This window comes from Danio rerio, chromosome 2 (assembly GCF_052040795.2).
Source record: "Danio rerio strain M-AB ecotype USA chromosome 2, GRCz13ab, whole genome shotgun sequence".
In the NCBI taxonomy this organism is placed as follows: domain Eukaryota; kingdom Metazoa; phylum Chordata; class Actinopteri; order Cypriniformes; family Danionidae; genus Danio; species Danio rerio.
The window spans coordinates 36,688,515-36,715,388 of record NC_141022.1 but is presented as its reverse complement, the minus strand read 5'-3'; the positions used below and the strand labels follow the sequence as shown (position 1 = coordinate 36,715,388).

The following is a 26,874-nucleotide window of genomic DNA, read 5'->3' as shown; positions in this document are numbered from 1 at the left end:
GTGAAATTCTGTCTTATAAACACAGACAACTTATTTATTTTTTGTTTCAAAGCATGCAATATTAACCAGTGCTCGAAACATGTGCAAAAATCCTTGAATCAAACCAAGACATCAAGAAGACACCAAGATCACAAATAAATGACATGTGACATTTGGGGTAGTAAATAAGCATGTGGAAATAGATCTGAGGCTGTTCTTCTGGCCTGACTGGCGTGACAGCTCTGAATCGAAGCAATGGCTTTTTCATCTCTTCTGCATCCTGAGGGCTCGGTTTGTCATGGCATGTGCACGAGAGTTTGCTGAAGCCTTGACTGAGAGATTGTTCTACTGGGAGACCAGCACTCTTCCTCGGGCAAATCTCCTCAACTGTTTGTGAGACACTAAACTGTCCCCATTCACTGAGAATCAGCCATAAGCACAAATCCTCCAGTAAAACATTTAGCCTGTCAAGCTGGCAGTGCTTGAAATGACATATTGTGCAAAAAGTTGTATTTGCGGAGAGAATCTGTGCCCTTTGGTCAGCAAATAAGTAGGCTCGCCGCTGTGACAGCTGCAGAGGTGGCAGTGGGGGTCAGCCAAAATACGCTTGTTCAAAAGACAAGTGTGTTTACACAGAATGACTTTTGGTAATAGGCCACAAAAAAATAAGAGCAATTCTTTGTTCTGGAGTACACAGATGCTAAAATTACAAGGTTAAAATGAATTACGGTATTGTGTTTCAAGAGCCTTTAATTCTGAAAAGAAAGTGATTGAGAAATTCTGTCTAGACATGAAAAATACATTAAAGCTATGGAAGGCAATTTCATGAAAAGAAATGAACAAGCATCCCATCCTCCCTTTAAATAATTCTTTCCAAAGCTATGACTCTTCCAAAACATTCAACCCAAGCTCATTCTGAAAACGTCGCCCCGCGGATGTTTCTGGAGGCTGCGATTTATGTGGCCGGAGGTACGTATGGCCGCATTTCGTTTTTCGAGCGAAAGCTACGGGGCGGTGTGACGCCGCTCCTCTTCTTTGCACTCGCCGGCTGTGACGGCTCACCTTCGTGTGGAGGGCTTTCCCGGCATAACCAGTTTGTCCACTTAGATCATAAAGTTATGGCGGCAGAGTTGTGGCCCGGAGGAGCAGGAGCCACCCACGGCGATGACCAGGTTCGAGTCCGGGGAAGAGCGGTTCCAGAAATCAGGTAAGATGAAAAACAGAATCCAAAAAATAAAAGCGAACGAGTACTTAATGGGAGAGAATGCATCGAAAATCCGAAAACTCGTCAAAATCAGACGAGGGCTTTTGCTTGTTAATATTTTTTTTTCTGGACGGCTTTTGTAAATCGTTGCTTGGGTTCAGGGAAGGAGGAGGAGGAGGGTGGCAGAGTTGTTCATTCAGTCATTTAGTCAGTCGGACAGACGGTCGCTCGACAGCGGCCTCCGGCGCCTTTACGCACGAGAACAGCGCAGGCACGAATGGCACGCACACCTGAGAGGCGTTCAAGATGCGAAAAAGCGCAGCACAGCGGCCTCTCACGGATTTGCAAAAACAAAAACTGCACAAATACGTACCTCCCGGAACTTATTTTGTGGTCTCCAGAAATGTCCGCGGGGTTATGTGTCCACAATGAGCCTGGGTTGAAAATATTAGTCTTACAAAGTCATTAGAGTATAGTGTGTAAATGACACAACAACTGTTTCAAATTCTCTCAGTTATTGACATAATTGTAAGTCAGCATTAAAAGAAAGTTAAAATTGTCCTTTCTTCCTCTATCATGACACAAATTGAAACAATTTTATAAATGAGAAAAAACACTTCAGGTTGGTGCATGATTTCATCCTTTGGCTACCGATTGAATCGTTTAAAGATGGGAGTTGCTAACAAAATAAAGTCAGATTTAAATATCATTTGGCAGTCAGTTTTTTATTAAGGCATTTTTATTAAGGCATTTTTATTAAGCATTATTAAGGTTGATTTATAGTTCTGTGTCAAGAGCACACGTATGGCTCTGCGGGGTTGCATGGGCCTCGCCATGGCTGATGCCGATGCTGATGCACACCTCTCCAAAAATGTAACTACACATCGCAATGATGCATAGAGCAACCATTGTGATTGGCTGGCTTGGAAGTGGTGAGGAGTGTGGGCGGTGCTGAGAGCCGTGGGACAGCCAGATGGAACGAGTGTTTACAAGTGTGGGGTCCCATTAGGAAGCTTCAGATGGAAACTTTTGTTTTATGTTTACCTTATGATAAAGTTGTTGCACGTCCGTCGGTTCCCACCCCTAAATGAGCGAGTATGAGTTACTTGTACATTAAGGTATAAAAAACACCTGCGAGAAACTCGACACAAAGAAACATAAAAACCTACTGCCAGCTAGTGTTTCCGAAGTGTTATTGCAGTGTAAATGCACGACCACACGCAAGGCTTGCGCCGTGGGTCACACCGATCACTTGACAGCCTTTGCTGTCCACCAGAATCACCGTCACCACGATCTAGTACAGTATGTTTTCAGATGCCCGATGACGACAAGAATTAGTAGCTAAAATTAACAGATGGAATCGTATAATATTGAATCACTGCCTCCTGCGAAGGCAGGACGGATATCAGACAGGCCCTAAAGGTATAACATGTGACCAAAAGTGAAGAAAAAGTTGTTTTGAGAGGAGATGGAAGGTTTTGGTATTTGATTAAAGATTATGAGGGCAAGTATATTTGAATAAAATAAATATAGTGCAAAGATATATTGTTTATAACAACCACTACCGCATGCATACAAACATAAGAAGATTACAATTTTGATTTGATGCTGACTTTAAATAAAATATTACAAGTTATTGTTTGAACATAACTGCTTCAACCATTGAGATAATTTGTAATGTTACATAAACTGCAGTAGTAAACATTTGAAGTGGAACAAATAAGCTTGTAACAACCGGCCTAAAACAGAAATGGGTGTTATTTAATAATTTTAGAACAACTTTAAGGAATTGTGATGATCCACTTCAAATGTTGACAACTGTATATGTGCTAAATATGTCATTACACTGGGAAAAATAAATTAATAAATAAATTAAAACATGTAATTACCTGTGAACAAGAAAAAGTGCAACCTTGGGGTCATTTTATGTACTTCTAACTCTGTATAACATAATATATACTGTAAAATATAGCAGAGTAAGATGATTTCAGTTTCAAGCAGTAAATTTCAGCAAAACTAACATTTAAATGAAATACTGATTTGTAATCCACAGTAAACCAAATCAAAACCAAAAAAATTAAAACAATATGTTAATAATGTGCCAAATTTGTTGCAATGCCCAGCCTTAACAAATACAAATCCAAACACTTTGCAAAATGTTTTGAGCTTGTCCGTTTTCAACTGCTTTCAATAGTGAAGAATACACTTGATCAAATTTTTTTGTAAAGTATAAACAACGATTATGTTGTTGAATGAGTCCAAACAGCCCCAAAAGGCCATCATCTAACCAATTACTGACCAAACACAAATTGAAATTTTACCTTATTGTAAAAAATCGTAGTTTCCATCAATGTGATTTGCGTTATTTTGCTTTTCTGCTTTCTTATGAGTTGAGCAATATGGGTAAACACTAGAAACTTCTAGTGTTACAATATGAAGAAGAAGAACAAAAGTGAAAGCTGACAGAAACCAACATCTGTGAGCAGTAAAGGCAGTCAGCAAGCTCAACGCAAATGATACAGCGAGAGTTTTAAAAGTTTTAAAAGAGACAGAAATGAGTGAGGGGTCACTAACGCTGGCAGCTATGACAGCTGTTCAGACAGACAACATTCACCTAGCCATGAAGCTCTGACTGAAGGTCACATGGCTAAAATAACACATAGAAAAATGAGAAACATGTTATTTTGTTGTAGAAAAAGAGTTCAAAAGCAAAAAATGTGTCAAGAGAATCACTTCTAAAATATTTGATATAAAATCAGCACATGGAAGGTAGAAATAAACAAATCAAGATGGACATACACAGAGGAAAGAGAGAGCGAGAGAGAGAGAGAGAGAGAGAGAGAGAAAGAGAGAGAGAGAGAGAGAGAGAGAGAGAGAGAGAGAGAGAGAGAGAGAGAGAGAGAGCAGCTGGAAGCCCAGGAGCACAGTGAGTGTGAGACAGGAGAGACGGCTGCCTCCAAGCACACATATGCTTCTGAGCTGCTCTTTTACCCTCTCTATCTCTCTTGCGTTCTCTCTCTCTCTTAAGCTTTTAAATGACAAAAAAGCAATTAACAATAATATTTATTTTAAATAATAATTACTATTATTTAATTCTCTGAGTAAAAAAGAAATGTTGGGACACTACGCATGAGAACTGTATAAAACATAAGATGCTTTTCTGATCAACCTAAAATTATCAAACATGACCTCCAGAACTCATGAGCTTTATTGTTTCTTAATTCTATAGTAAAAATTGGGTATTAATATATTAAGTAATTTTTATGCACTTTAAACACTGCTATGTTTACTTTATGAGTATAAAAATGACTAAAAAAGGCTCTATTTAAGAATCGCAGTCTAACCCACAAATACCAATTATTGTAAATTTAAATCTTCATATCTTTCCATCATTTTTCAAAACAACTACCTATTTTACTTAATTTTCAGCAAAAAAAATGCCTAAGCCTTTATATAAAAAGTAATTTAGCATAATCCTTATGATTTAGTTTGCAATTGAACAATAAATGAATACAAGTCAGAATATGTTGTTTGCTTTTTACATAAATTAATCTGGGTCACAGTTTATTTTGAGGTACAATTCTTGCTATAAACCAAATATAACTATGACTTTTGCTTCAATAAACTCCTAATTTGCTGCCTATTTATAGTTATTAAAGTATTAGATGGGTTTAGGTCAGGGGTAGGGTTGGGTATAGGACTACGGATGTCAAATAAGGTCAGATTAAGTACTTTATAAGTGCTAAATAGACACTATCTTATGGTAATATGCCAAAAATTAATAGTGAGAATTGTTTCGTTAAACTAAAGTGTTACCTAAATCTGTTATGCTAAAATACAGTGGAATACCATGCAGTCCATAGTTTGGCATTTTCACAAAGGTTATTTAAACCATTAAAGTAGGCACTTAAAATGCTTTCCACAGTTACTTTTGTAAATTAAATTAAATTTAAACACCAAAATAGGATTTATAGGAACTGTACCAGCAATTCAGCAAAGTCACAAATCCAACCAAACACATGTGTCAGTAAATCAGTACAAAAAAAAAAAAATTTCAACATTAGGTGTATTACATAAACTTTACTGCATGCGTGCTCACACAAGCTGTCACACCTGTGAATGACACACCTACACGTGCACGTGCAGTAGTTTTACAGCTACTGTACACTGTTAAAACAACACTCACAACTTAACTCTTAACTCACTCTCCATGCATTAAAGTGTGATTATTTGTTTTCCTTTGAGTCTCTATGAACTCAATATCTACAGCAACCGAGCAGCATAAATGGTCAAGTGTTGCAATCAAAACAAACTTCATCATCATAGTTCACTGTGAAGTTCTGACCCAGTAGTGAGTGCAATGAAACTCATATTATCTCAATTATTATCAGGCACACTCAAACAGATATCATTAGACATTACTATAATATTCTGCAGAATTAGCCACATCATCACACAGACAATGTAAGAGATCCTTAGAGCCTGAGCTTTCCAATAAGACAGAAGTGAATCTGCAGTATTAATCGGCGGAAATGATATTGCTGCAAGTGGAGAATTCTGCATATTATAAAAGATTATTTGATTTTGAACAAGACTAATAACAAACATTAGTGATGAATTTTGCACTTTAAATAAAAAAATATGTACATAAAATGTGCAAACTCAAAAATGCTGAATATTATTAATGAATTAAACTGAAACATCGCTAAGATAAATGAAAGTTGCACTGGACAAAATGCAATTAACACAGTCATGTTATCTTGTGTTCTGCCGTCTGAACTTTGGTAATACAATCGTGTGGGACAGTTCTAGGACATAATTATACTGAATAATCTTGATGGCACGGCCATTTCAGAATGATTAAAACCACATTTGAAATGTTTCATGATGAAATTGATCCATTGGTAAGTCCAGCTCCAGTTCTCCAATAACATTAGCTATGTTTCCATCCAAAGATGCAGATGAATATGTGCAAAACTGGAATTGCATGAAAGACGTGTGAATGAAGCAACGTTTTCATCCAATAAGTCAAGGAGAACAAAATCATCACTTCCTGATTATCTGGCACCAAATGTCAAGAGAAAAAACAGAATTTACTGCGGTAGGAGAATCTACGTGAATCTTTTCCTTATTTAATAAGGTACTTTCACCTCAGAAGACATTGCCGACATGCATTGAAAGCGTGGTGGCGTTTGATGGCGTGAGATATAGAGTGCAGACACTTTTGACAGTTCTGGAGATGATTTATAATATAATAACACTAATACTGAAATGGTTAAGGTGTTTAAGAATGACCAAAACAACATTTCTGATGTTTTACTATGTGTTCAGCCTGGTGGTTTGTCCATTCACACACATTTTGATCATAAAATGACCTCTTATAACAAAATCACATGACTATTTTAATGTGCATAAAGGAATTTGTTCCGTAAAAGTGTTTCCATTATAGATTATGCACATTTTTTCTTATTGAATAAAAAGGTTATCCTACTCAGTTATGCACATACGTTTTTTTATGCGCATTTTCAAAATTGATGCGCATCTTGGCATTTCCATCTATTCTTTATTCACATATCTAAAATGTGCATAAAAATAGAAAAGAAAATATATAGAGATAAAGTCTCTACTGTTTATAGAGACTTTATTTATTTATTTATATTTTATGTCTCTATTTATTTATCTTTTAATAATGTGCAGAAAGTGCTTTGTATTTTCTATTTTCTGAATATTTCAATAATAGTTTATGCAAGTGTCTTTTTATTAGATCAAAACTTTTTTTCCAGAACACATCTTAGAATTTCCACCCAGCATTTTTTGAACAAAATTCTGAATTTTCATACAAATAAGTGGATGGACACATCATCGCTAATGTGAATGCACTACGGTACTAATTTACGCACATTTTAAAGCCTAAATGTATTCATATGTGACTTAGTACACATGAGGGGTTTGGAGGCTGGAGGCTCTGGCAGATGCACCTGCTCCTTTCTGTGTGTATGCGTGTGTATGTGTGTGTATGAAATCAGTGCGCTCTACAGCTGGACACCTGAGTCTGTGATGTCTCTCAGGCTTCTGGCACAATAAATCAGCACACCTCATCAAATCCCAATTGCAGTGCGTCAATAAAACAAACAGTGTCTTTACAAGGGTCAAATATATGAGGAATCACATTTCCTGTGAGACCAAATGATTAAATGCACTATGGAAGCATACTTAAACTTGCAAGACTTCCTTCCAAGTAACATGAAGTGATTTTTTAAAAAGGTACTACAGACCACAAAGAAGAAATATCTCTTAAAAAGTTTCTACCATTTTTATCTGTCACTTAAAAATCCAAAAAGGTACAGAAATAATCGATTAACTAAAATATAATCTCATATAGTCCCAAATAGTGTCAAATCAAACATTGAGACAGCAGTGTGCTGGTGAATTGCACAACTTGTTAGTTACAACTCTGTTACAACTATAACCCTATGATCGGATGCTTTCTGAACTTCTGTTTTTTGGCTGCTGTCATTTTTGAAGTGTGTGTTTTCATTTTAGAGGGAAGTATAGGGCAATAATTGACACATTCATCTCAGTTTCTGTCTATGAAGACGGCCCACATAAACAGGACATATACAAGCTGAATGCGCAAAGAAAATGAGTCCTTGCAGTGACGCTGCGCAAGTGTTGATCTCATCTATCTGCACTTATTCACAGTTCAAAATGGTTTAACCGATGCAAGTACATGGCTGTGCGTGAAGCAAAGCACACATATAAAAAAAAAGTGAAGCTAGGGTCAGCACAGTTGTTACATAATCGATTGCCAATGATAGGATAACATGCTTTATGACATCACAAGCATAATGATTTTGTGTTTATCAAAGCTGTATTTTTAAATTACATAAAGGTTGAATTTATAAAAATTATTTCAAAGTAAAAATAAAACAAGCACACATGGTCACACTTGTTTTTCCTTTCAAGAAGATTATTTTGTTAACCTCATTGGCAGATTGTTTTCCTTTTTAAAGCAAAAACTCACTTAATTTTGACATTTCATTTCTTAAAACAAGGCAATATGTTTTGCTTGTCTAGATAATGCTTATTGATTTAGGAATTTTTAGATATTTGGATTAGAAACAAGATAAAAAAAATCTAAGTAAGAAAAGCACTTTTTGCAGTGCAAGTACAAAATAAGTGAATGAAGAGTTGTGGTCAACTTGATAATGTCAGGTAAACAGTGCTCCGGTTTCATAGCACATGTATAACCCATATAAGATAAGACTTCACAACATAACTCACATAAGACTGTTGATCAAAAACACAACCACCCCAAAATATGTATCCTCCTGGTAGGGAAATGAATATGAGGGCAAAAAGATTTTAAAAAAATTGTTTGGGTTATGGTCACCAGTAGTTAAAAATTGCAAACAAAGTCACGTTAAGACTAAAGGCAAGACCAAAATAATGCATTGCAACTGGCCAGGTCATAATAGCCCAATAAATGCTTCCCGAGACTAATTAAACAATAAAAAAGAATTTGCTAATTAAAAAGTGTTCACGTATATAACTTCCTGACAGTGCAAACTGAGACGGCGCATCTCCCAGAACTTGAGATACATGATAGAAACAGATTTAATTAAGCCCATAAGTATGCCAACATTCATATCAAGATTGAACAAGGTGACAATGATAAATGAATTTCGCATTACTCCAAACTCAACACCCACCAAACACAAAGTCTGCTAATTAAAGAAAATAAAACGCTTTATAACCTACTGCAAGTAACATTATTTTGTAGTGTCAGTTTTATGTAGTCACTAGACTGTTACTTTATCCTAATTTGCACGCTCCCACCGAACGGCCGAATGGAAACAGAGGCAAAGGAAAGGATGCAACCAAAATTGGCGCTGCGACATAAATCTCTGAGGCACAAAATGCCTTATCGGATATCTATATGTTTTATTTCCAACAAATCTTCCCCTGTGATTGTTTATGTGACAAGTGCCTTAGTGACTTAAAAAAAAGAGGTGAAGGAAGACAGAAAAAGGAGGAGAAATATGGGCCAGCCCTCCTTTCAGCCTGGACACTTTCCTCCTTCCTTCTGTCCCTCAAACACTGCTCTCCTGCCCACTTCCTTGGAAACTTTATCACATACCCTTCCACCAGCGTCGCCAGAACTTCCCACTGCAATTTGTTATAAAAACTTTTCAGTTGGCCCACACGTGGTCTGGTTTTTAAAGAGCTGCAGCCCCTTTCTCACGTGGTCTGTGGGCTATTGAGTCGTCACAGGCCCCCTGAATGATGGCCGAAAAATAAGGCAAAGCAGACAATGCTTGGTCTTGATTAATTCAGTTCTTTCAGGACCCTGCACCGTCGTCCGGGCAGCTTCGTACAATTGCCGCTTTGATGCGTTGGGTAACGTGCTCGGCCAAGAGAAGCAACATTTTCAAATTTCCCTCCCATGTATGGAAAAGCAACACGCTGCCTGTTGCACTGATATGAGCAAAACAAAACACACACAAACAAGAACAACTGACCTGATCAGCCATAACCGCAGCGGTGGTGTTGGACTCCGACATGATTCGATAGTGCCCGGTAGTTCTCTCGTCTCAACTCTCGAGTTCTTCATTCACACCTCTCCGTTCGCTTCCGCAGAGAGAGGGGGAAAAAAGAACAGCCTCCTTTCGGCCAGTCTTGATTAATGCCTGAATTATTTTCACCTCATTTCATCTGATGGAGTTCTGCTTCCTCTCCGCCTCTTTCAATCATTCGGCATGGAAGGTCCCCCTCCACCGCTGCCACTTTCTCTCTCTCTTTCACTCGCTCTCTCTCTCTCTCTCTTGCCCTCCCTTTCTGTTTCTCTCTCTCTCCCCCTCATCCTTACCTCCTCTGCTGTACTGTGAGTTAGGGAAACTGCCCCCCTCCTCTTCTGTATCCCCCATTCTACAAAACAGACAGAGGAGATCCACAGCCTTTGCCTCTACCTCCACAATGAATGGAGTCGTTGTCATTCCAGCACTTTGGCTGCATACTGAGTGCTAGGAGCTGCTAGCTTAGCTGCCTGGAGTCACAGGCGCTGCCAAGCTTTTCAGCGGCCGGTCCGCACGATAAAAGACAAAAGTAAGGAGAGGTCCACTTCCATGGGGCGCGCTACTCTCGCTGTCTCTGCATTTCTTCCACTTGTTCTTGAGGCAGCTGCACCCAGACCACCAACGCTTCCATTCAGCGACACTTGACTCTCAAATCCTCATCCCTTGACATTGCCAATTCTCCTGTAAGGTCCTGCAAGAGGACACAGGAGGGATATACCCTTCCCTATCGTCTGTCGGTCAGGCCGTGGCCTTGTAATTCATCGGCTCGCTGTAGGTTACAAGACTTCCTCAGCAATAAACAGGCAAAAATCAATAGCAGGGACATTAACAATGTGACAAGCTGCATTAAAATTCACACAGGGGGAAACAGTGTCCCAAAGACAAAGAAAGCTCTCTGTGCCAGTTCTTGGCTTTAACCTCAACTGAGCATCCTGTTATTGGTGTTAAAAGTTGACAGACTTCTGGCATTCTGCCTAATGAGCATTTGAAAGAGGTGTACAATGATGGCGATGCATTTGATGAACAGACTCCGAGACATATGATTACTGCATAGTACAAAATAAAAGCATTTACTTTCCAACTTGTCTATCCATCAAGCTGTCTTTTCAGTTTCGTATACACAATCCATATACAGCAGGCTAAAATTAACATTTAAAGTCTTTTGGTCACAATAAAAACATTCAAATCTAACTGCATCAGAAACATCTGAAAATAAAGTATGCAAGAGATTTCACCAGATATTCTTGTACTTTACTCTGCTATTCGTTTAATTAATATTAAGAAAAATAATCAAGTCATTAACATGATCCATAATTGCAAATCTATCTATCTATCTATCTATCTATCTATCTATCTATCTATCTATCTATCTATCTATCTATCTATCTATCTATCTATCTATCTATCTATCTATCTATCTATCTATCTATCTATCTATCTATCTATCTATCTATCTATCTGTCTGTCTTTCTGTCTGTATTTTATTACCATAACCTTGTGTACTGGCTATAAGGGACTTCTAACCTGATTTACTTCTGCTGTCGTCATTTTTACATTTTTCTCAGGTGCTTTGGTACATTTCTAAGATCAGAATTGAAATTTTCTAAAACAGTAAGTACACTTCTCAAAACAACACATACAAATAGGTGAACACCATTGATTACCTGCAAAAGCCAGCCTCTTGCTCAAAATCCTTAGTTCATCTCTCAAAACTGAATTTCTTTGTCAATGAACGTGTCAGTAGTAGTACCATCAGAATTAAAAGTCCTTGTGTCATTGTGTATGGGTAAGACAGTTAAATTACTTAGTCATTTTGTCAATATAACAACGTATTCTGTAGGGGTGTTCTGATGTAAACTATGGCTTATTTTAAGGCTTTGTACTGTAATTTGTTTACAGATCATGTCATTGTGATACAGAAATGAAAATACAGAACTGCATAAAACAAAGAAAAAACAAAATAAAAGTAGAAATGTGAACATAAGAATCTTCTCTGAGATGCACCCTCGTTAGAAAAAGTCAAGATTCAACTGGGAGAAATTTACCAATTGTAGGGTTAGGCTTAGTCTGATGTAAACGTATAGAAAATGCATTATGACAAAATATTATGACAACTTGTTCAGCCATTTTGCATGTGAAGACTTATGCCATAATCAAATGATTAAATGTAATGCAGGGTCAGACTGTTCAACAGAGACCAAAATAATATTTTGACCAACATGACATTTGATAATGTAGGAAACAGCTGAGAATTGCACATTCATTTACATGGATGTACGTAAGCATTTGCAACTTGTTCAGAGAAATGAGAAACAGCTTTTTTGATGTGCACGAGTGACACGATGTGTGTAGATTAAACACGTAGTTTTGAGAATTTGAATGCTCTGAGAAATGTACTAAAGTGACTTAGAAAAACTGAAAGTAACTTTGGATAAAAGCATCTGCCAAAAGATTAAACGCAATGTAAATGACCCAGAATTTAAAAAAAAGAAGAAGAAGAAGAAAAAAAGAAATGTAAAAATACTGCAAAATTACAAACATCGTCCAGCCACCTCAAAATACCATTTTATGTCAAACTATATTAAAAAAAAGAAAAGAATTAACAAAAAGGAAAGCTGAGCTTTAACTACATCTGCCCTGTTTGACCTTTGGGCACAGATAGCATCGCATAAAGATGAGCATCTCTTTACACTTAACTACACAAACCTCTTACACAACATAATCATAGTGCAAAAACGTCAGAGCTATGACCTAGCGCTTAACATACATGCTTTAGACTGTTTTTTTTAGTCTGTCTTCTCTACATAAAACAGCAACAAGTCTAGTTTCCAAAACACATTCATGATACTGACCTGATGTCAAATTAGGTCAGAAATCAACAGCTAATCTGACAGTATCCTCTCAAACAAAGTCTGATGCTCATTTTCTGTATTCTAATTCAAGGTTGAAACTTTTGTTTATGTATTTGTGACATCTAGCCTTTCAGACAAACACAAACACACACATATACACGCACATAGCTCCGGGCAGCTCCTTGTGTCTGAGCCACGAGCCCGGCTGTAAGGGAATCTGACACAGGCGGTCATTAGAGACTCCTCAGGGGCCTCAGCCAACCCCTATTAGTCAAGCAGCAGCACAGAGCCTCGCCTCCCATCACAAAAACTCTCGCTTCTAATGAGGATATGTACACTCCGCTATTGCGCTGCCCCATATCAATAGCATAATAGCGAGTGATGAGAACAAGAGAAGGGCTGTTGTATTCAGATAGAATCAACACATCAAACAAAACTCATTAGATGGATACTAAACAAGCGTGCGCCCTCGGGAGTGGGAAAATAAGATCTCCTAATTAGATACATAGCACTGATTAAAGCAATTAGATTTCATAATTAACACTTCAGTCCCCACCAAGCTAATCACAATAGCATTACTATTAGGGCTGCAGAATATATAAAAAATGGCAGTTATTGCGATAATAGTATGCAATATCCATATCACTTATCCATATCAAGTGCTAAAAATTTTAAAGTTCACTTTGTGTGTAACGCATTTGTGTTTATGAAATTCTGACCAATCAAATGGGGCCTTTATTATCTTCATTCCCACCTATTCAGTAGGTGCTGTTAGCTAAATCTAAAGCAGAAAATAAATACTAATGAAGAGACAATAAAAATTCAGTCATTTTGTCATCTTAGAATTATAAGGTTCTATCTGACAATTTTTTTGTAAATAATGAGTTATTGACATTCTTATTAAATGACAACGTATTTACATTATGGGACGTTTTTTAAAAGTTGTTAACATTTTAAGGCTTTCTATTAAAAAAAAAATACACAGATACTGTTTGCTATGGAATGCAAGAACTTTGAAACTCAATATCTTAAAATTATTCAGAACGCAGATAGAACTTTATAATTCCAAGGTGATGATTTGTGGTTTTTTAAAGTCTTAATATTTGCACCTTGACAGTTTTTCAGATCTAGAATTAGTTCAGAAAAATAACTGTTACCAGTTTATTTTAGTTTGATAATTACAATTATCATGCAGCTCTAATTTAGATTTTAAAACTGTGTGTAGGTATAGTGTGTTCACAGTCATATTTAAGTGATAAAAACACAATAAGCTACAATAAGATCCAAATCCCTCCCTTTTTGAGGCAGACCGCAATGTGACATAAAAGTGCAGTTTCCCCGCCCACCAAATTGATTGACAGCTGCGTATTAACGTGTTTCTGTAGTAACACATATATTATATCAACAGGACAGGGTGTACGCAAAGCAACTGGGATTAAAATATTTGTTCAGCTCTCTGTGATCATCAGTCATCATCAAATGTGATCAAGAACGAGTTTTAAAAGTTTAAAACGTTTTTAAAACAGTGCATGTTTATGATGAATTACATCGATTTTACCTTCTTTACCACCGCAGCTGCATGCCAATACAATTGTAAAAGAAGACGCTTTAATCCTGTTTTAATAATTTGATTACTGATGTCCATGTAACTGTAGTTCCCCTTCATAAGGGAAGTTCTGCGTATGTCTGTATAAACAGACTTTGGGAGTGCTTTAGACGACCAATCACTTCTGAAGATATGAGAACGGGGCAATGAAATGCAAACTGAATTGGCGGAGCTTAGCTCCACAGCTGAAACTGATAAGCCAATTAGGGCTATATCAGTTGGCTGTTGGAGTCAGCTCATCAGAATTGTTGCTTCAGACCCGATCTGAGACTGAAGAACCCTTCTGCTGAGCTGACTTCCAACATTGAAGAAAGCCTTACCTTTACCAGTGTGGGAGAAGATGTATTAACGGCGGTCGAGCTGGGTTTCCCGTCCCCTTGGTGTTTTGCTAATGATCTGAAAGGGCAGTTTTTGAAAGAGCAGAATTCCATAAGAGAGCAAACGGTCGTACAAGCGTGTCTTTTTAAAGATGTCGTTTCGACCGTGCGTTTCTGGCTGCGGCGGTTTTCTCGCTCCGGATGACAGGCACGAGTATTGCGTCACATGCTTGGGGGTCCAACATGTTGATGTGGTGCTCGCGGACAGTTCTTGCCAGCATATTGATGCTCTTTTGTTAGGGCAAGTAACCCCTGCTGCTCCCCGCCAAGCGGTTAGCACTCAGGCTTGCATGAGGGTTACAGTGGGGGCTAATCCGTTGAGTTCGAGCCCGCGGACTCCTCGCTACTCATCAGGGCGCTCTGTTCCTGCTTCGAGTGTGAGCGCTGGTCCATCCTCCGGGCTGGCCGCACTTTCATCAGATGACCCTGGGGACATGATGTCCATCGAAGCATCGGAGGGCGGGTTGACATGCTCCGATGAAGATCCAAACCCCCTGCCATCCTTTGGGGTTGTCAGCGAGAATTCGGACCTAGAGTCGGACATGTTAGCTGTGTTATCCCGTGCTGCTTCGGCCGTGGGACTGGAGATGGCTTGTCCCCCAGAACCGTGGCCGAACTGCTTAGATGGATGTTAGGTGGGAGTGAAGAAGAAGACAAAGCCTTCCAGACCCCGTCTCCTTCTTCCCAGAGGTACACAAAGAGCTCACGCAGGCTTGGAGGTGATCAAGGGAGAGGCAGCTCGCTGCAGAGCAGATTTGAGCAGAGCTGAGCTCCAGCGAGGGGGAGCATGAGCTCTCGTTCTGCCTCCTGTAAGCTGTTTTAATGCGTACACCAACCCCACCCCTAACCCTACCCCCAGTGACATCACTCGTAGAAGAAGTGCAAAAAAGGTGGAGCTCAAGCTCAAGCTCCCCCTCGCTGGAGCTCAGCTCGCCCAAATGGCTCTGCAGCGAGCACCACTTGGATCAAGGTGATGGGGGAAGTCATCTACCAGTGGGCTCGGAAAACTGCCCCTTCCACTGCGGGCGCTCCTCGCCGAGGGCGTCCACCCGCGGCTTCAAGATCCACTCAACTACCGCTGCCCGCTCCACCGGCCAAGCGAAAACGCTAAGCCTCCCACGGGGCTGCGACGCCCCCACCCCAGGGCGCCACTAAGTCCGGTAAATGGTTCGCAAAGCGTCCCTGAGACGGGCCATCCAGAGAAGAGGGGACTTGCTCTTTCATCGGTGGCGGGCGGAGGATCATCAGATCAGTCTATAACAATGACTTTAAATCCATCGCTGCCGGTTTCCGGGCTGGCAGCAACCAAACTTTCAATAAAAGAGCAGTTTCCTTTCTCTCTGAATGCGTAAACTCGACCACTGCCAGTCTGGGATGCTCCGCCTTCCAGCTCGCAGCGCCGGGACTCTTCGCATCAGGCCCTCAGAGTGCAGCAAAACGGACTCCTTTCTCTCACTCCGGCCTCATCATGGGATCCAGGGAGGAAGGTAAGAGAGATTGTCTTATTTTCAGCTCTTCCTCAGGACACACCGCTTCCCAGGATGAGCCCTCCCATCCCGAGCTGCCCCTCCACTGGCACGTCAACGATCGCTCCGATGGTGCCATAAGCGCACTCTGTCAGCTTGGTTAGCGCTGACCAGCACGTTGCGGTGGCTCATACGGAAGGTCGGAACTGGCTATGTGATACAGTTCGCTATTCGCCCTCCCAAGTTCACGGGTGTTCTTTTTATGAGGGTTATCCCCGAGAGCGCCCCTGTCTTGCGAGAGGAGATTGCTTTCAGCCCGTATTTCATCATGCCCAAAAAAAAAAAAAAAAACCAGGGGGTTAAGGTCATTAACTGTCATTAACACAAAATGTCTTTCAGATTGCTCACGCAGAAACGCTTGCTTCAGAGCATCTGTCCACAGGATTGGTTTGCAGCCATAGACCTAAAGGACGCATATTTTCTTGTCTCCATTCTTCTACGCCACCACCCTTTTCTCCGGTTTGCGTTTGAGGGAACAGCATGGCAATACAAAGTCCTCCCCTTCGGGGGCTCTCTGTCTCTGCGGGTCCTCACCAAGCTGGCGGAGGGTGCTCTAGCGCCACTGTGGCTCACGATCTCGATGACTTGCTCATTCTAGCCTCCTCTCACAATCAGTTGATTATACACAGAGACAAAGTGCTTCAGCACCTCGACCAGTTGGGGTTTCAGGTCAACCGAAAGAAGAGCAAACTTTGCCCTGAGCAGAGGATCTTTTATCTTGGGCTGGAGCTGGATTCAGTCGCTACGGTTGCGCGCCTCTCTGAGGCACCAAACTTTGTGCAAAGTCAGGGAGGACAAGGAGCAGGTCTTGTTTGTTGCACCCCTCTGGCCCAACCGGACTTGGGTTTTGGAGCTCACTCTCTTCGCTGCGCCCCCTCCTTGGCGCATTCCCCTAAGGGAGGACCTCCTCTCTCAGGGATGGGACATTATCTGGCAGCCACGCCCAGATCTCTGAAACCTCAACGTATGGTCCATAGACGACACGCGGAAGACTTAGGTGACTTACCGCCCGCGGTAATTAACCCCATCATGTAGGCTAAAGCACCCTCTACGAGGCATGGCTAAGCCCTGAAGTGGAGTCTATTCTCTGAGTGGTGTGCTTCTCGTCGAGAAGACCCCCAAACTTGCCAGATTAGCATTGCGTTATCCTTTCTTCAGGATAAGGCGGTCACCCTTCACACTGAAGGTTTACGTGGCTGCGATCTCCGCTTATCATGACGCGGTGGATGGCAACACATTCAGGAAGCATGATCTAATCATCCGATTCCTCAGAGGCGCGCGGCGGTTAAATCCGTTCCGCCCCCCTCTCATGCCCTCTTGGGATCTTTCTATAGTCCTAGCGGGTCTGCAGAGAGATCAATTCAAGCCACTCGATTCGGTATCTCTTAAAATACTGTCATTAAAGACAGCTTTGCTGATTGCATTGGCGTCATTCAAGAGAGTTGAGTATCTGGAGGCATTTTCGATCAGCAAATCGTGCCTTGAAATAGGGCCCGGTTATTCTCACGTTGTCCTGAGACCCCGGCCTGGCTATGTGCCCAAGGTTCCTACCACCCATTTAGAGATCAGGTGGTGAACCTGCAAGCGCTGCCTTCGAAGGAGGCAGGCTCAACCCACTCACTGCTTTATTCTGTTCGCGCTTTGTGCCTTTACGTGGAACGAATGCCAAATATAAGATTGTGTAAACAGCTCTTTTTTTGTTACTGTGGTCGGCAGAAGAGTAACGCTGTATCAAAACAGAGGTTGGCCCACTGGTTAGTTGATGCCATTGCCCTTGCTTATCAATGCCAGGTTGAGCTGCGCCCTCCTAACGTGAGAGCGCACTCTACAAGAGGTGTCGCTTCCTCCTGGGCGTTAGCACGCGGCGCCTCTCTCACAGATATCTGCAAAGCTGCGGGTTGGGTGACACCCAACACATTCGCGAGGTTCTATAATCTTAGAGTGGAGCCAGTTTCCTCCCGGTTATTGGGTAACCCCAATCGGGGGAATTTAAGTTCCGTGTCACAAACCCTTGCTGCGGCAGACTCCCTAAACCGGAGATGCGTGCGCTTTTTCAGCTCTACTAGAAAGAATTCCTCCGAGGCCCCCCGCATCGACTCAGCAGACGAGTTGAGTGCATGACTCAGTGTGCGGTTGGTACGCCCATTTGGTCTACACGCATATTGAGGATCGGTGCCAGCTATGTGCATCCCCACTTGGTGATGCCATATGCATTATTACCACGGTGTGTTCCCCCTTATTAGGCGGTCCCGTGTCTTCCCCAAACCGATAACCAGCTTATCATTTGTAGCACTCCCCCTCATTAGGGCTAGTCCATATGCCTCTTTACCATCAGGTCTCCCCTTCTGGGTAGCAGGTGGTCGTATTTCTAAAAATCCTTAGTCTATATAAGCTAGGTAAAAGCACACTTACGACCCATGATTAACATTAAACATTTTATACCCATGTAATGGTAATATGTTGGGCCTAGGAGACATTGGAAGTTTGGGCTCTTGGTGATGTCAGTGCGCTCACGCTTGACTTGGCAAACTACACATCAGGAGCGTGACGGGCTTGGTTGCTGTGGCGCTTTCCATTCAGTTTCCCGAAGTCTGTTTTTACAGACACACGTAGAAGTTCCTTTATGAAGGGGAACGTCCTGGTTACGTACGTAACCCACGTTCCCCGAATAGGGAACGAAGAAGTGTGTCTCCACTGCCACAGCACCTGAGTCTCCAACTGAGAGCTGAGCGATCGGCTCTTCAGCAGGCAAAATTCTGATGATATGACTCCAACAGCCAACTGATATAGCTCTATTGGCTCATCAGTTTCAGCTGTGGAGCTAAGCTCCGCCAATTCAATTGGCATTTCATTGGCCCGTTTTCATATCTTCAGAAGTGATTGGTCATCTAAAGCACTCCCAAAGTCTGTTTATACAAACACACGTCTTCGTTCCCTATCCGGAGAACATGGGTTACGTACGTAACCAGGATGTTACTGACTGAATCAGTTGTATTAGATTCAAAAAGTTCTGTAATCAGCACCATAGTGAAAAATGAAACCATTTCAGTGCAGACTAGACCATATCAGCATGGAATCTGTAATGGTATGGTTAAGCAAGCAAAAACATTTGGCCGATAGTGGAAAAGCGGCTTCTGATTGGATTCGAACACCAAAACAGTCATTAAAAACGCAAGTAAAAAAAATAAAATGCAAGTGTATAATTTAACAGTTAAAATAGATTTAGCTAAATTGTCAAAACTCAGGTGAAATAACGTTCAATTATCATTTTGTGCATCCAATACATTGATGCAAAAGTGTATGTATGTATGTAATTCTGACCTATACTTGTTTAAAACATCAAAAAAGTACATTTAATCATACTAAAGGCAGCACAGTGGCTCAGCAGTCAGCACTGTTGCCTCACAGCAAGAAGGTTGCTGGTTCATGTCCCGGCTGGGTCAGTTGGCATTTCTGTGTGGAGTTTGCATGTTTTCCCTGTGTTTGCGTGGGTTTTCTTTGGGTGCTCCGGTTTCCCCCACGGTCTAAAGACATGTGCTATGGATGAGTTGGATTACCTAAATTGTCTGTAATGTATAAGTGTGAATGAGTATGTATGGGTGTCTCCCAATACTGCATTGCAGCTGGAAGGGTATCTGCTGCGTAAAATATATTCTGGAATACATGACGGTTCATTCCACTGTGGCGCCTTCTGAAATAGAGACTAAGCCAAAGTAAAATACTAAAATTGTATTTTATAATAAATCAGGGGTTTCCCCAGTCGATCCTGGAGGGCCGGTGTCCTGAAGAGTTTAGCTCCAACTGTAATCAAACACACCTGAAGCAGCTAATCAAGCTCTTACTAGATATACTAGAAACTTCCGGACAGGTGTGTTGAAGCAAGTTACAGCTAAACTCAGCAGGACTCCGGCCCTCCAGGACTGAGTTTGGACACCCCTGTTATAAATGATTACCAATTTTCTGACAAATGGGTTAAACCTAGTGGTTTGAAAGATCACGGCAAAGTATTACGATTTTAAATAACAAATAATTAGACTAAGTTAGTTATTACTCCTAAAATAAATTTTCAATATCAAATTGAATGATTTAAAAAATAATAAACATTTATGGTAATAAAAACATTTTTAAAAAAAATTAAAAAGGTTTGAAATGAACATGACAATTTGCACATTCCTAGTACAGCAGCTATAATAATTTTGGCACATCCAGTGCCTTGGAGTGAGCTATAATCAAGACAGAATGGGATTTTAAGCTTAGCAACTGTAATTACCAGGTCACCTCTACTTAGAACCTTCACTTACAACCTACAGCCTGTGAGTCAGCAAAACTACTTCTTAAACATTAGGTTACCAACACACCACATTTTGCTAAATTGAAAATTTAAAGGGTAGTTCCTCTGGAATATCCTGGGTCACTTTTATATAATGAAAGTGAAAGCTATCAAGCTCAAAAATAACAAAAACACCACTAGAATACTCAGTATCATGTGTGCTGCTTCATTTAAAGCTATTCAATGCGTTTTGCTTGACCAACATTTTAGTCAATAATTGCAAATAATGTTTTCACAGAACTACTGCGTGATTTTATCTTTTTTATTCACTTTCATTAAATGGAATAGACTTTTTCAATTCAATTCAGAGACCCAAGGGTCATGTGGACCTCACAACAAGGGTTAATTCAGAAGCCTCAACAGTGTAACCTGAAAACAGGAAAGTAACACAAGAGGTTTCCAGATTCACCAGGGAGTTTCAGTGAGTGTGGTTTCCAGCAAGAGTTTTTAAGCAGGTGTTTCCCATTCAGGGCACGTTCGTTCTATTGACAAGCTGAACAAGAGGGCCTCAGTGAGGGCTAAAATACTACTGCTGACTAAAAACGTCACTTTTTCAAACTTAGTGGAGGCTTTGATGAGCCGTCTCCTTCCGGAGCTCTCTTTCCCCCCATTTACAATCTAGAGTGGTATGTCCAACACACAAAAACAACTCTAAGCAAACACACACAAAACAGAGGTCCACGGTTTTAGACAATCAGCTCGCATGATTTTTACCCCCTGCACATGACAGCACACAGGCTGAAAGACTGAATGGCTGAAATACCACTGTGGTAACCGAAGGACTGTTTAGATATACTATGAAACATAATATTTCAGACATTTTCATGGTCTCATTAAAAGTTTAGAATGACTTCAAAGATAGTTCACGTGGCACGAACATTATTTATTCAGTCATGAGAGGGCAAAAAAAATTGTGTAAACTTTCTCCTACATATGCAAGTAAAGCCAGATGTCCCATATTTTTGTCTGCATCAAATTAAAAGTATAAGTGTGAAATGTGTACATACGCATACACTCACCGGCCACTTTATTAGGTACACCTGTCTAACTGTTTGCTAACGCAAATTTCTAATCAGCCAATCACATGGCAGGAACTCAATGCATTTAGGCATGTAGACATAGTACAGCAGAAGACCACACCGGGTGCCACTCCTGTCAGCTAAAAACAGGAACCTGGCTTTGCAAAATGGCTGTGCAGCCGACAAATCATCATTCAACTGCGTGATGCTATCAAGTCAATATAGACCAAATTCTCAGAGGAATATTTCTGCTACTTTGTTGAATCTACGCCACAAAGATTTAAACCAGTTCTGAAGGCAAAAGGGGGTCCAAAGCGGTCCTAGTAAACCAGTTTATTATTGTACCTAATAAAGTGGCCGGTGATTGTATATAGAAAGCATATAAGTAAAATATTTACTTTACTGCTTCAAATAACTTTTGTAAAGTAAAATACCAAAAAAGAGTAAAATAATCATCATTCTTTTGATAATAAAGGAGTTTTTGGATATTTGTTCTATATAAGTGGGTATATAATGGATATATACAGGTGCCTGTCTTTTGTAAATCATGGTAAAATATGCAATAGTCATTATTTTTCACTCATAGGTATTTCATGACATTTTTTTTATAAAAACAAATATGCAATTACTTTAACAACAAGATTTTGTCAATAGTCTTTAGCAACAGTCTTGCTCAACATCAGGTGCTCTTGAATTAAATGCTATCAAATAAATTAAAAACAAGTGCAGAAATATGCTTACGACATTACGTTAGGACATTGTTAACATAATTGCACATAAAGCATGAGTAATTATTTTATTTTATAACTAATAGAATTTTCTCCGGTTGTAGTCACAATTTGGCATAAAAGATGCACCTGTTAACAAAATAAAGTTTATTTTTCATAACAAAATAAATAAATATATAATTAAATAAATAAACAAATAAATAAATAAAAATGGAAAAAGCAATCAAATGTACAAGCGTTTGTTTAGGAAAATCATCTGAATGCAGTGACTTGCATCTTGTGCATTACAATATTGAGAAACATCCTAAAAAGTAGAACTAACGCAAATAGGGAAAAAAGATGATAACCTCAACCTGATTTTTGAGACCTAAAATTAACCCAACACGTTGTTAGAAATGGAAAAAAGCACATATCTGATGCAGGTCTTGAATAAATTTCACTAATGAATTAAAAACATTCACATGTATGTACAATAGCTTCAGACAATTATACCACTAATAACGTAACTATTTTCTTCACCAGTTCCCATTACATCACGCTGAATTCATATTCACGTCTATCATTATAAATCAACTTAATATGCTCTCACAATGGATTACGCTTCAGTGGTGATCACAATGATGCTAAAACGGGTATCAGATCTTTTTTGTACTATAGAAAACCTTTTTCGTACAACAGGAAGTAATGCAGTGAATCTTACTCTTAGCCAACATTGTTAAAGACACTATATAGGGAAGTCGTTGAAAAGTCTGGCATGACTATTGTATGGGGCAACATAGAGACAAATTTATGGACCTTCTTTTGAAAACAACTTCCTGCCCCAATCCTTTGGTGTGTGTCTGAGTTTGTGCGCGTATAAGGCAAAGAGAGAATTTGTGACGTCCACCTGGTCCAAACGGCTTTCGGGACACCGAAGAGCAATTTCTAACGCTTGGATTAACTTGAATCTTCCATGATTATCTACCCCCACTTCCCCCCCAGCCGCCATAATTTGGCTGGAAGGGCCCCAGCTGCTAATTCTTTATAAATAGCGTGTAGCTCAGACCTCCTCCGGGGAGAACGGGGCTCAGAGGAATGGCTTGGGCACAAATCAGGCCGGAAAAAGCACACAACATACACATTTTGACAAACATATGGGACCATCACTGAGGATGAACTTGCGGTACATGTGACTTGGATTCACCTCACGTGGATTTAACAATCAGCCAATTAGAAAAGCAACAACAGGCTATCCAACCATGGTTGAGTTTGAGAAAAAAAGCGAAAAGTTTTGACAATATTTACCCTGAAACCTGAAAGTAATTTGTTAATTTTTGTAAACACAAATCAATATTTTTATGTCCATTCATTAAAAGTTTTTTTTTCTATTAGCAAACATTCATAAAGAGATCAACAACACCAAAAAGTCATATGTTTAAACTGCATGATTCATATTTCATCACAACAACACACGCTCATTGTAAATATGTCTCCTCAGTCTACATCATTGTAAAACTGCACATATGTTGAATTTTCTAGAATTTTTAAAATGAACATTATGTGGCAATGGGATGGCAACAACTTTTGTTCCTTTCACACTAATGACATTTTTAAAAGATTATTATTATTATGCACTAATATTATTGGTATGTGCACAACATCAAATAAATCCCTCAAAAGACTTAGGACCCAATCATACACCCGGCGCAATGTGGCGCAAGGCGCAAAGCAATTGTTGTTTGCTTGTTTCAGCTTAGCGCAAGAGTCGTTTTGACGTTTTGCAGCATGCTGTTTAAATAGCAAATGCATTTGCGATCATATGTGCACCCATAGGCATTCTACCCTAAAAAGGAAGGCTTCCTGATGCGCATTGTTGGCACGTTGCTATTTTAAGAAACTATAAAAGGTTTTTCAATAGACCAAAACAAAGCCGGTCTAAAGTCCAGCGCAGAGCGCATTAGTTGTGCGCCTCGCTTACACACCGCTTAATAAACACAAGATGTAAAGCAATATGCAAATATCTTTACAAATGAAAAATAATTAAAATATTAAACACACATATATATATATATATATATATATATATATATATATATAGGATATAAATATAAAGGATTAAAATATTACAAAACATATTATTTTTTAGCCTACATAAATTTAAAAAACACTGCCTTTATGCCTTCTTCATCTCGGGAGGCTTTTTCAGTACATTCATAACAATTTGCTTTTGTATACGGTTATCATTATTAGCAGTATTATTTATTATATCCATATATATGTTTGTTTTATTTAAAACAAGCTTAGATTTGCCCACCTGTCAGGTTTCAGACCATATGGGGAACAGCATGTGTTTTAGGATATAACTCAGGTTTTTGAGCACACTTCGTTATTATTGTTCCTTTATTCGTTTGCTGGAAATTAAAACTGAATTTAGAAATAGTTTTGAAACAAATCTTTGCGCTTAACAAACAAAATTAATTATTTATAGGCTAACAGATGTCTGTGCGTACAAGGTTTCCCTATCCACGAGAGCGAAAGTGAATGTAGATTATGGAGATGCCTAATCTCTTTCTCTCGCTGTAGATGCTCTGTTTAACTGTTTTCTTGCTAGTGAAATGCAAAACAAAAGCAGACGTTCCAGCACATGATGAACATTTTCAAAGCAGAATATCTTAAAGAATCTAGGGAAAACAACTTAGACATGTTGTGAATAAGCAGAAACAAAAATGTTAACGTTTCTTAAATATCTGCAAACAAATTATGGTATTTTATTGCTTTAGAAGAATCAAAAACTTACATGTAGACTTTATCTATTTATCTCCATATCTTTTTATCAGCTTGTAATGTAGCTGGTGCAATGTATTTTATGCTTCACAAAGCACACATTTCCATTGCTTTATATATATATTTTTCTATATAATTCGTATCAGTTTTGGTTGAACAGACTTTAATGGAGGGACAGAAATGTCATGGATTTTATTTAAAAGTATCTTTATTTATATTCCAACGATGCACATAAGTCTAATTGGTTTGGAATGAGATGATTGTGAATAAATAGTGACCAAATTTTAATATTGGGGTTTATCTAATCTTTTCATTCCATTAGCCCTCAAAGGGCCATCTATGTTTTGAAAAAGAGAGGAGGCCAGAGACCCTGGAAATCAGAGTTTACAAGCTGTCGGTGGGGTGGAGGCCTTTTCTCTCACTCACAAAGAGAACTAGTTTGAAAAGAACCAGAGGAGGCTCTCTGACATTCGAGTGGGACTTTCTGTCAAGGGTACATGATAGGCATGCAGTGAGCACCGTGTACTCGCACACAGAGTTCACGTTATAAGGTTTAACATGTAATTTTCATCATATGCTATTTCATACAGCACAAAAAGTGATTGGTATTGTGGTTTCTAAGCATTTAGGTCAAGTTCGCAGGTCAAAGCCATAAAAAAATTGTATTCATTTTGAATTTGGAAAACTACAAAAACTCAGATTCAAGTTAGAAAGTGTGTTTGCTCCGGATTTCCTGGCACTTAATTTATCGCTTGAACTGCTCAACACAAAAGTGTGGGTTTTGTTAATGTGATCTTTCAACATGGAGAGCTTCAAAATGATAAATATTAGGTCAAGGGGCTGTTTCTGTGGAGAAACCCTGAGAACAGCGGACCCCCCCTCATCCCATGCCTTTTTCTCCCATTCACAACACCACGGGGGGAGCAGGTCGGGTTCAAGCGCAACAAATTACCTAAATATGGGCTGAAAAGGCTTTGAGGGACTTCAATTCAACCGTTAAAAATAATATTAATAAAAGAAGATTTAGGAAGCCAGGTGGGTGAAACACAATGCTAAACTGTAGTCCATAATTTCAGCTAGCGAGGAGAAAAAGTGCCTCTTTCTTGGTCAGTATTTGTGTTTAGCCTGGGCAGAATAGGGGTACCTCCGTATATAAAGGCGAGAGGAAGAAACACAGAAAAACGAAATTTTCAGCCTGAGTGGTTACTTCAAATGAAATCTAAAGGCTGAGGCTCAATGGGCCCTTTTAGCGGAGGGGAGTGTTTTTAAAGGAATCGCAGCAGTGGACGTGTTTGGCATTTGGTGGCCCTTGTCTTCCAATTGTGTGTACTCCACGGTGGCTGCCTTCTCTGTGTGCTTGCTACACTCCACAGACAGTACAGTCTGGCGCTCCAATGTAGACAGAAATCATGTTTGACTTCACTTTTGCTCAGCCACATCTGTTCCCATGCCCCTGAAGGCACTATGCTTGCGCAGCTACAAAGATGTGTACGCTAAAGTTAATGTGAGTGAGTGAGTGACAGCTCAATATGTTCCTTATGTAAGTCTGAAAGTGCTGCTGACCTACGCGTGGCCTTGAACTTGATGTTATTAACGAGACTTTAAGTTGTGAACAACACTAAATAATCAAACTCTGTTAAAAATGCTGGACTTTTCACAAGTTATCGATTGACTTTGGTCAAGTCACCTTTATTTCTATAGCACATAATACAATGGAGACTGTGTAAAAGCAGCTTCACATCAAGGTTATTACAGTTAAAAACTAACAAAAAAATAAAAAAACTAAAATTGAAAAAAACATTTTTGTTACTGAAATAAAAAAAGTAAAAAAGAAAATGAACTGAAACTGTATTGTATACATGCAAAGCCAACCGACACAAAAAATATAGCAAAAAAAATCTTTCGTTTTCGTCT

At 39.6% G+C, this 26,874-nt stretch overlaps 1 protein-coding gene across 12 annotated transcripts in view; it reads right to left on the bottom strand.

The window, feature by feature from the left end:
• slc6a9 (solute carrier family 6 member 9) overlaps window positions 1-26,874 on the bottom strand; it is an 88,279-nt gene that overhangs the window by 46,092 nt on the left and 15,313 nt on the right. For 6 of the 12 annotated variants that reach the window (XR_015477712.1, XR_015477713.1, XR_015477714.1 and 3 more), the window contains exon 1: window positions 9,706-9,944. The exons of the other annotated variants lie outside the window; for them this stretch is intronic. Coding sequence is in view for 3 of the 6 variants with exons in the window: in XM_087239320.1 (XP_087095446.1) it covers window positions 9,706-9,747 (42 nt within the window). In the remaining 3 variants the exon portion in view is untranslated. Of the gene's footprint in view, window positions 1-9,705; window positions 9,945-26,874 lie in introns of those variants that run through there. 12 annotated transcript variants of the gene reach the window in all.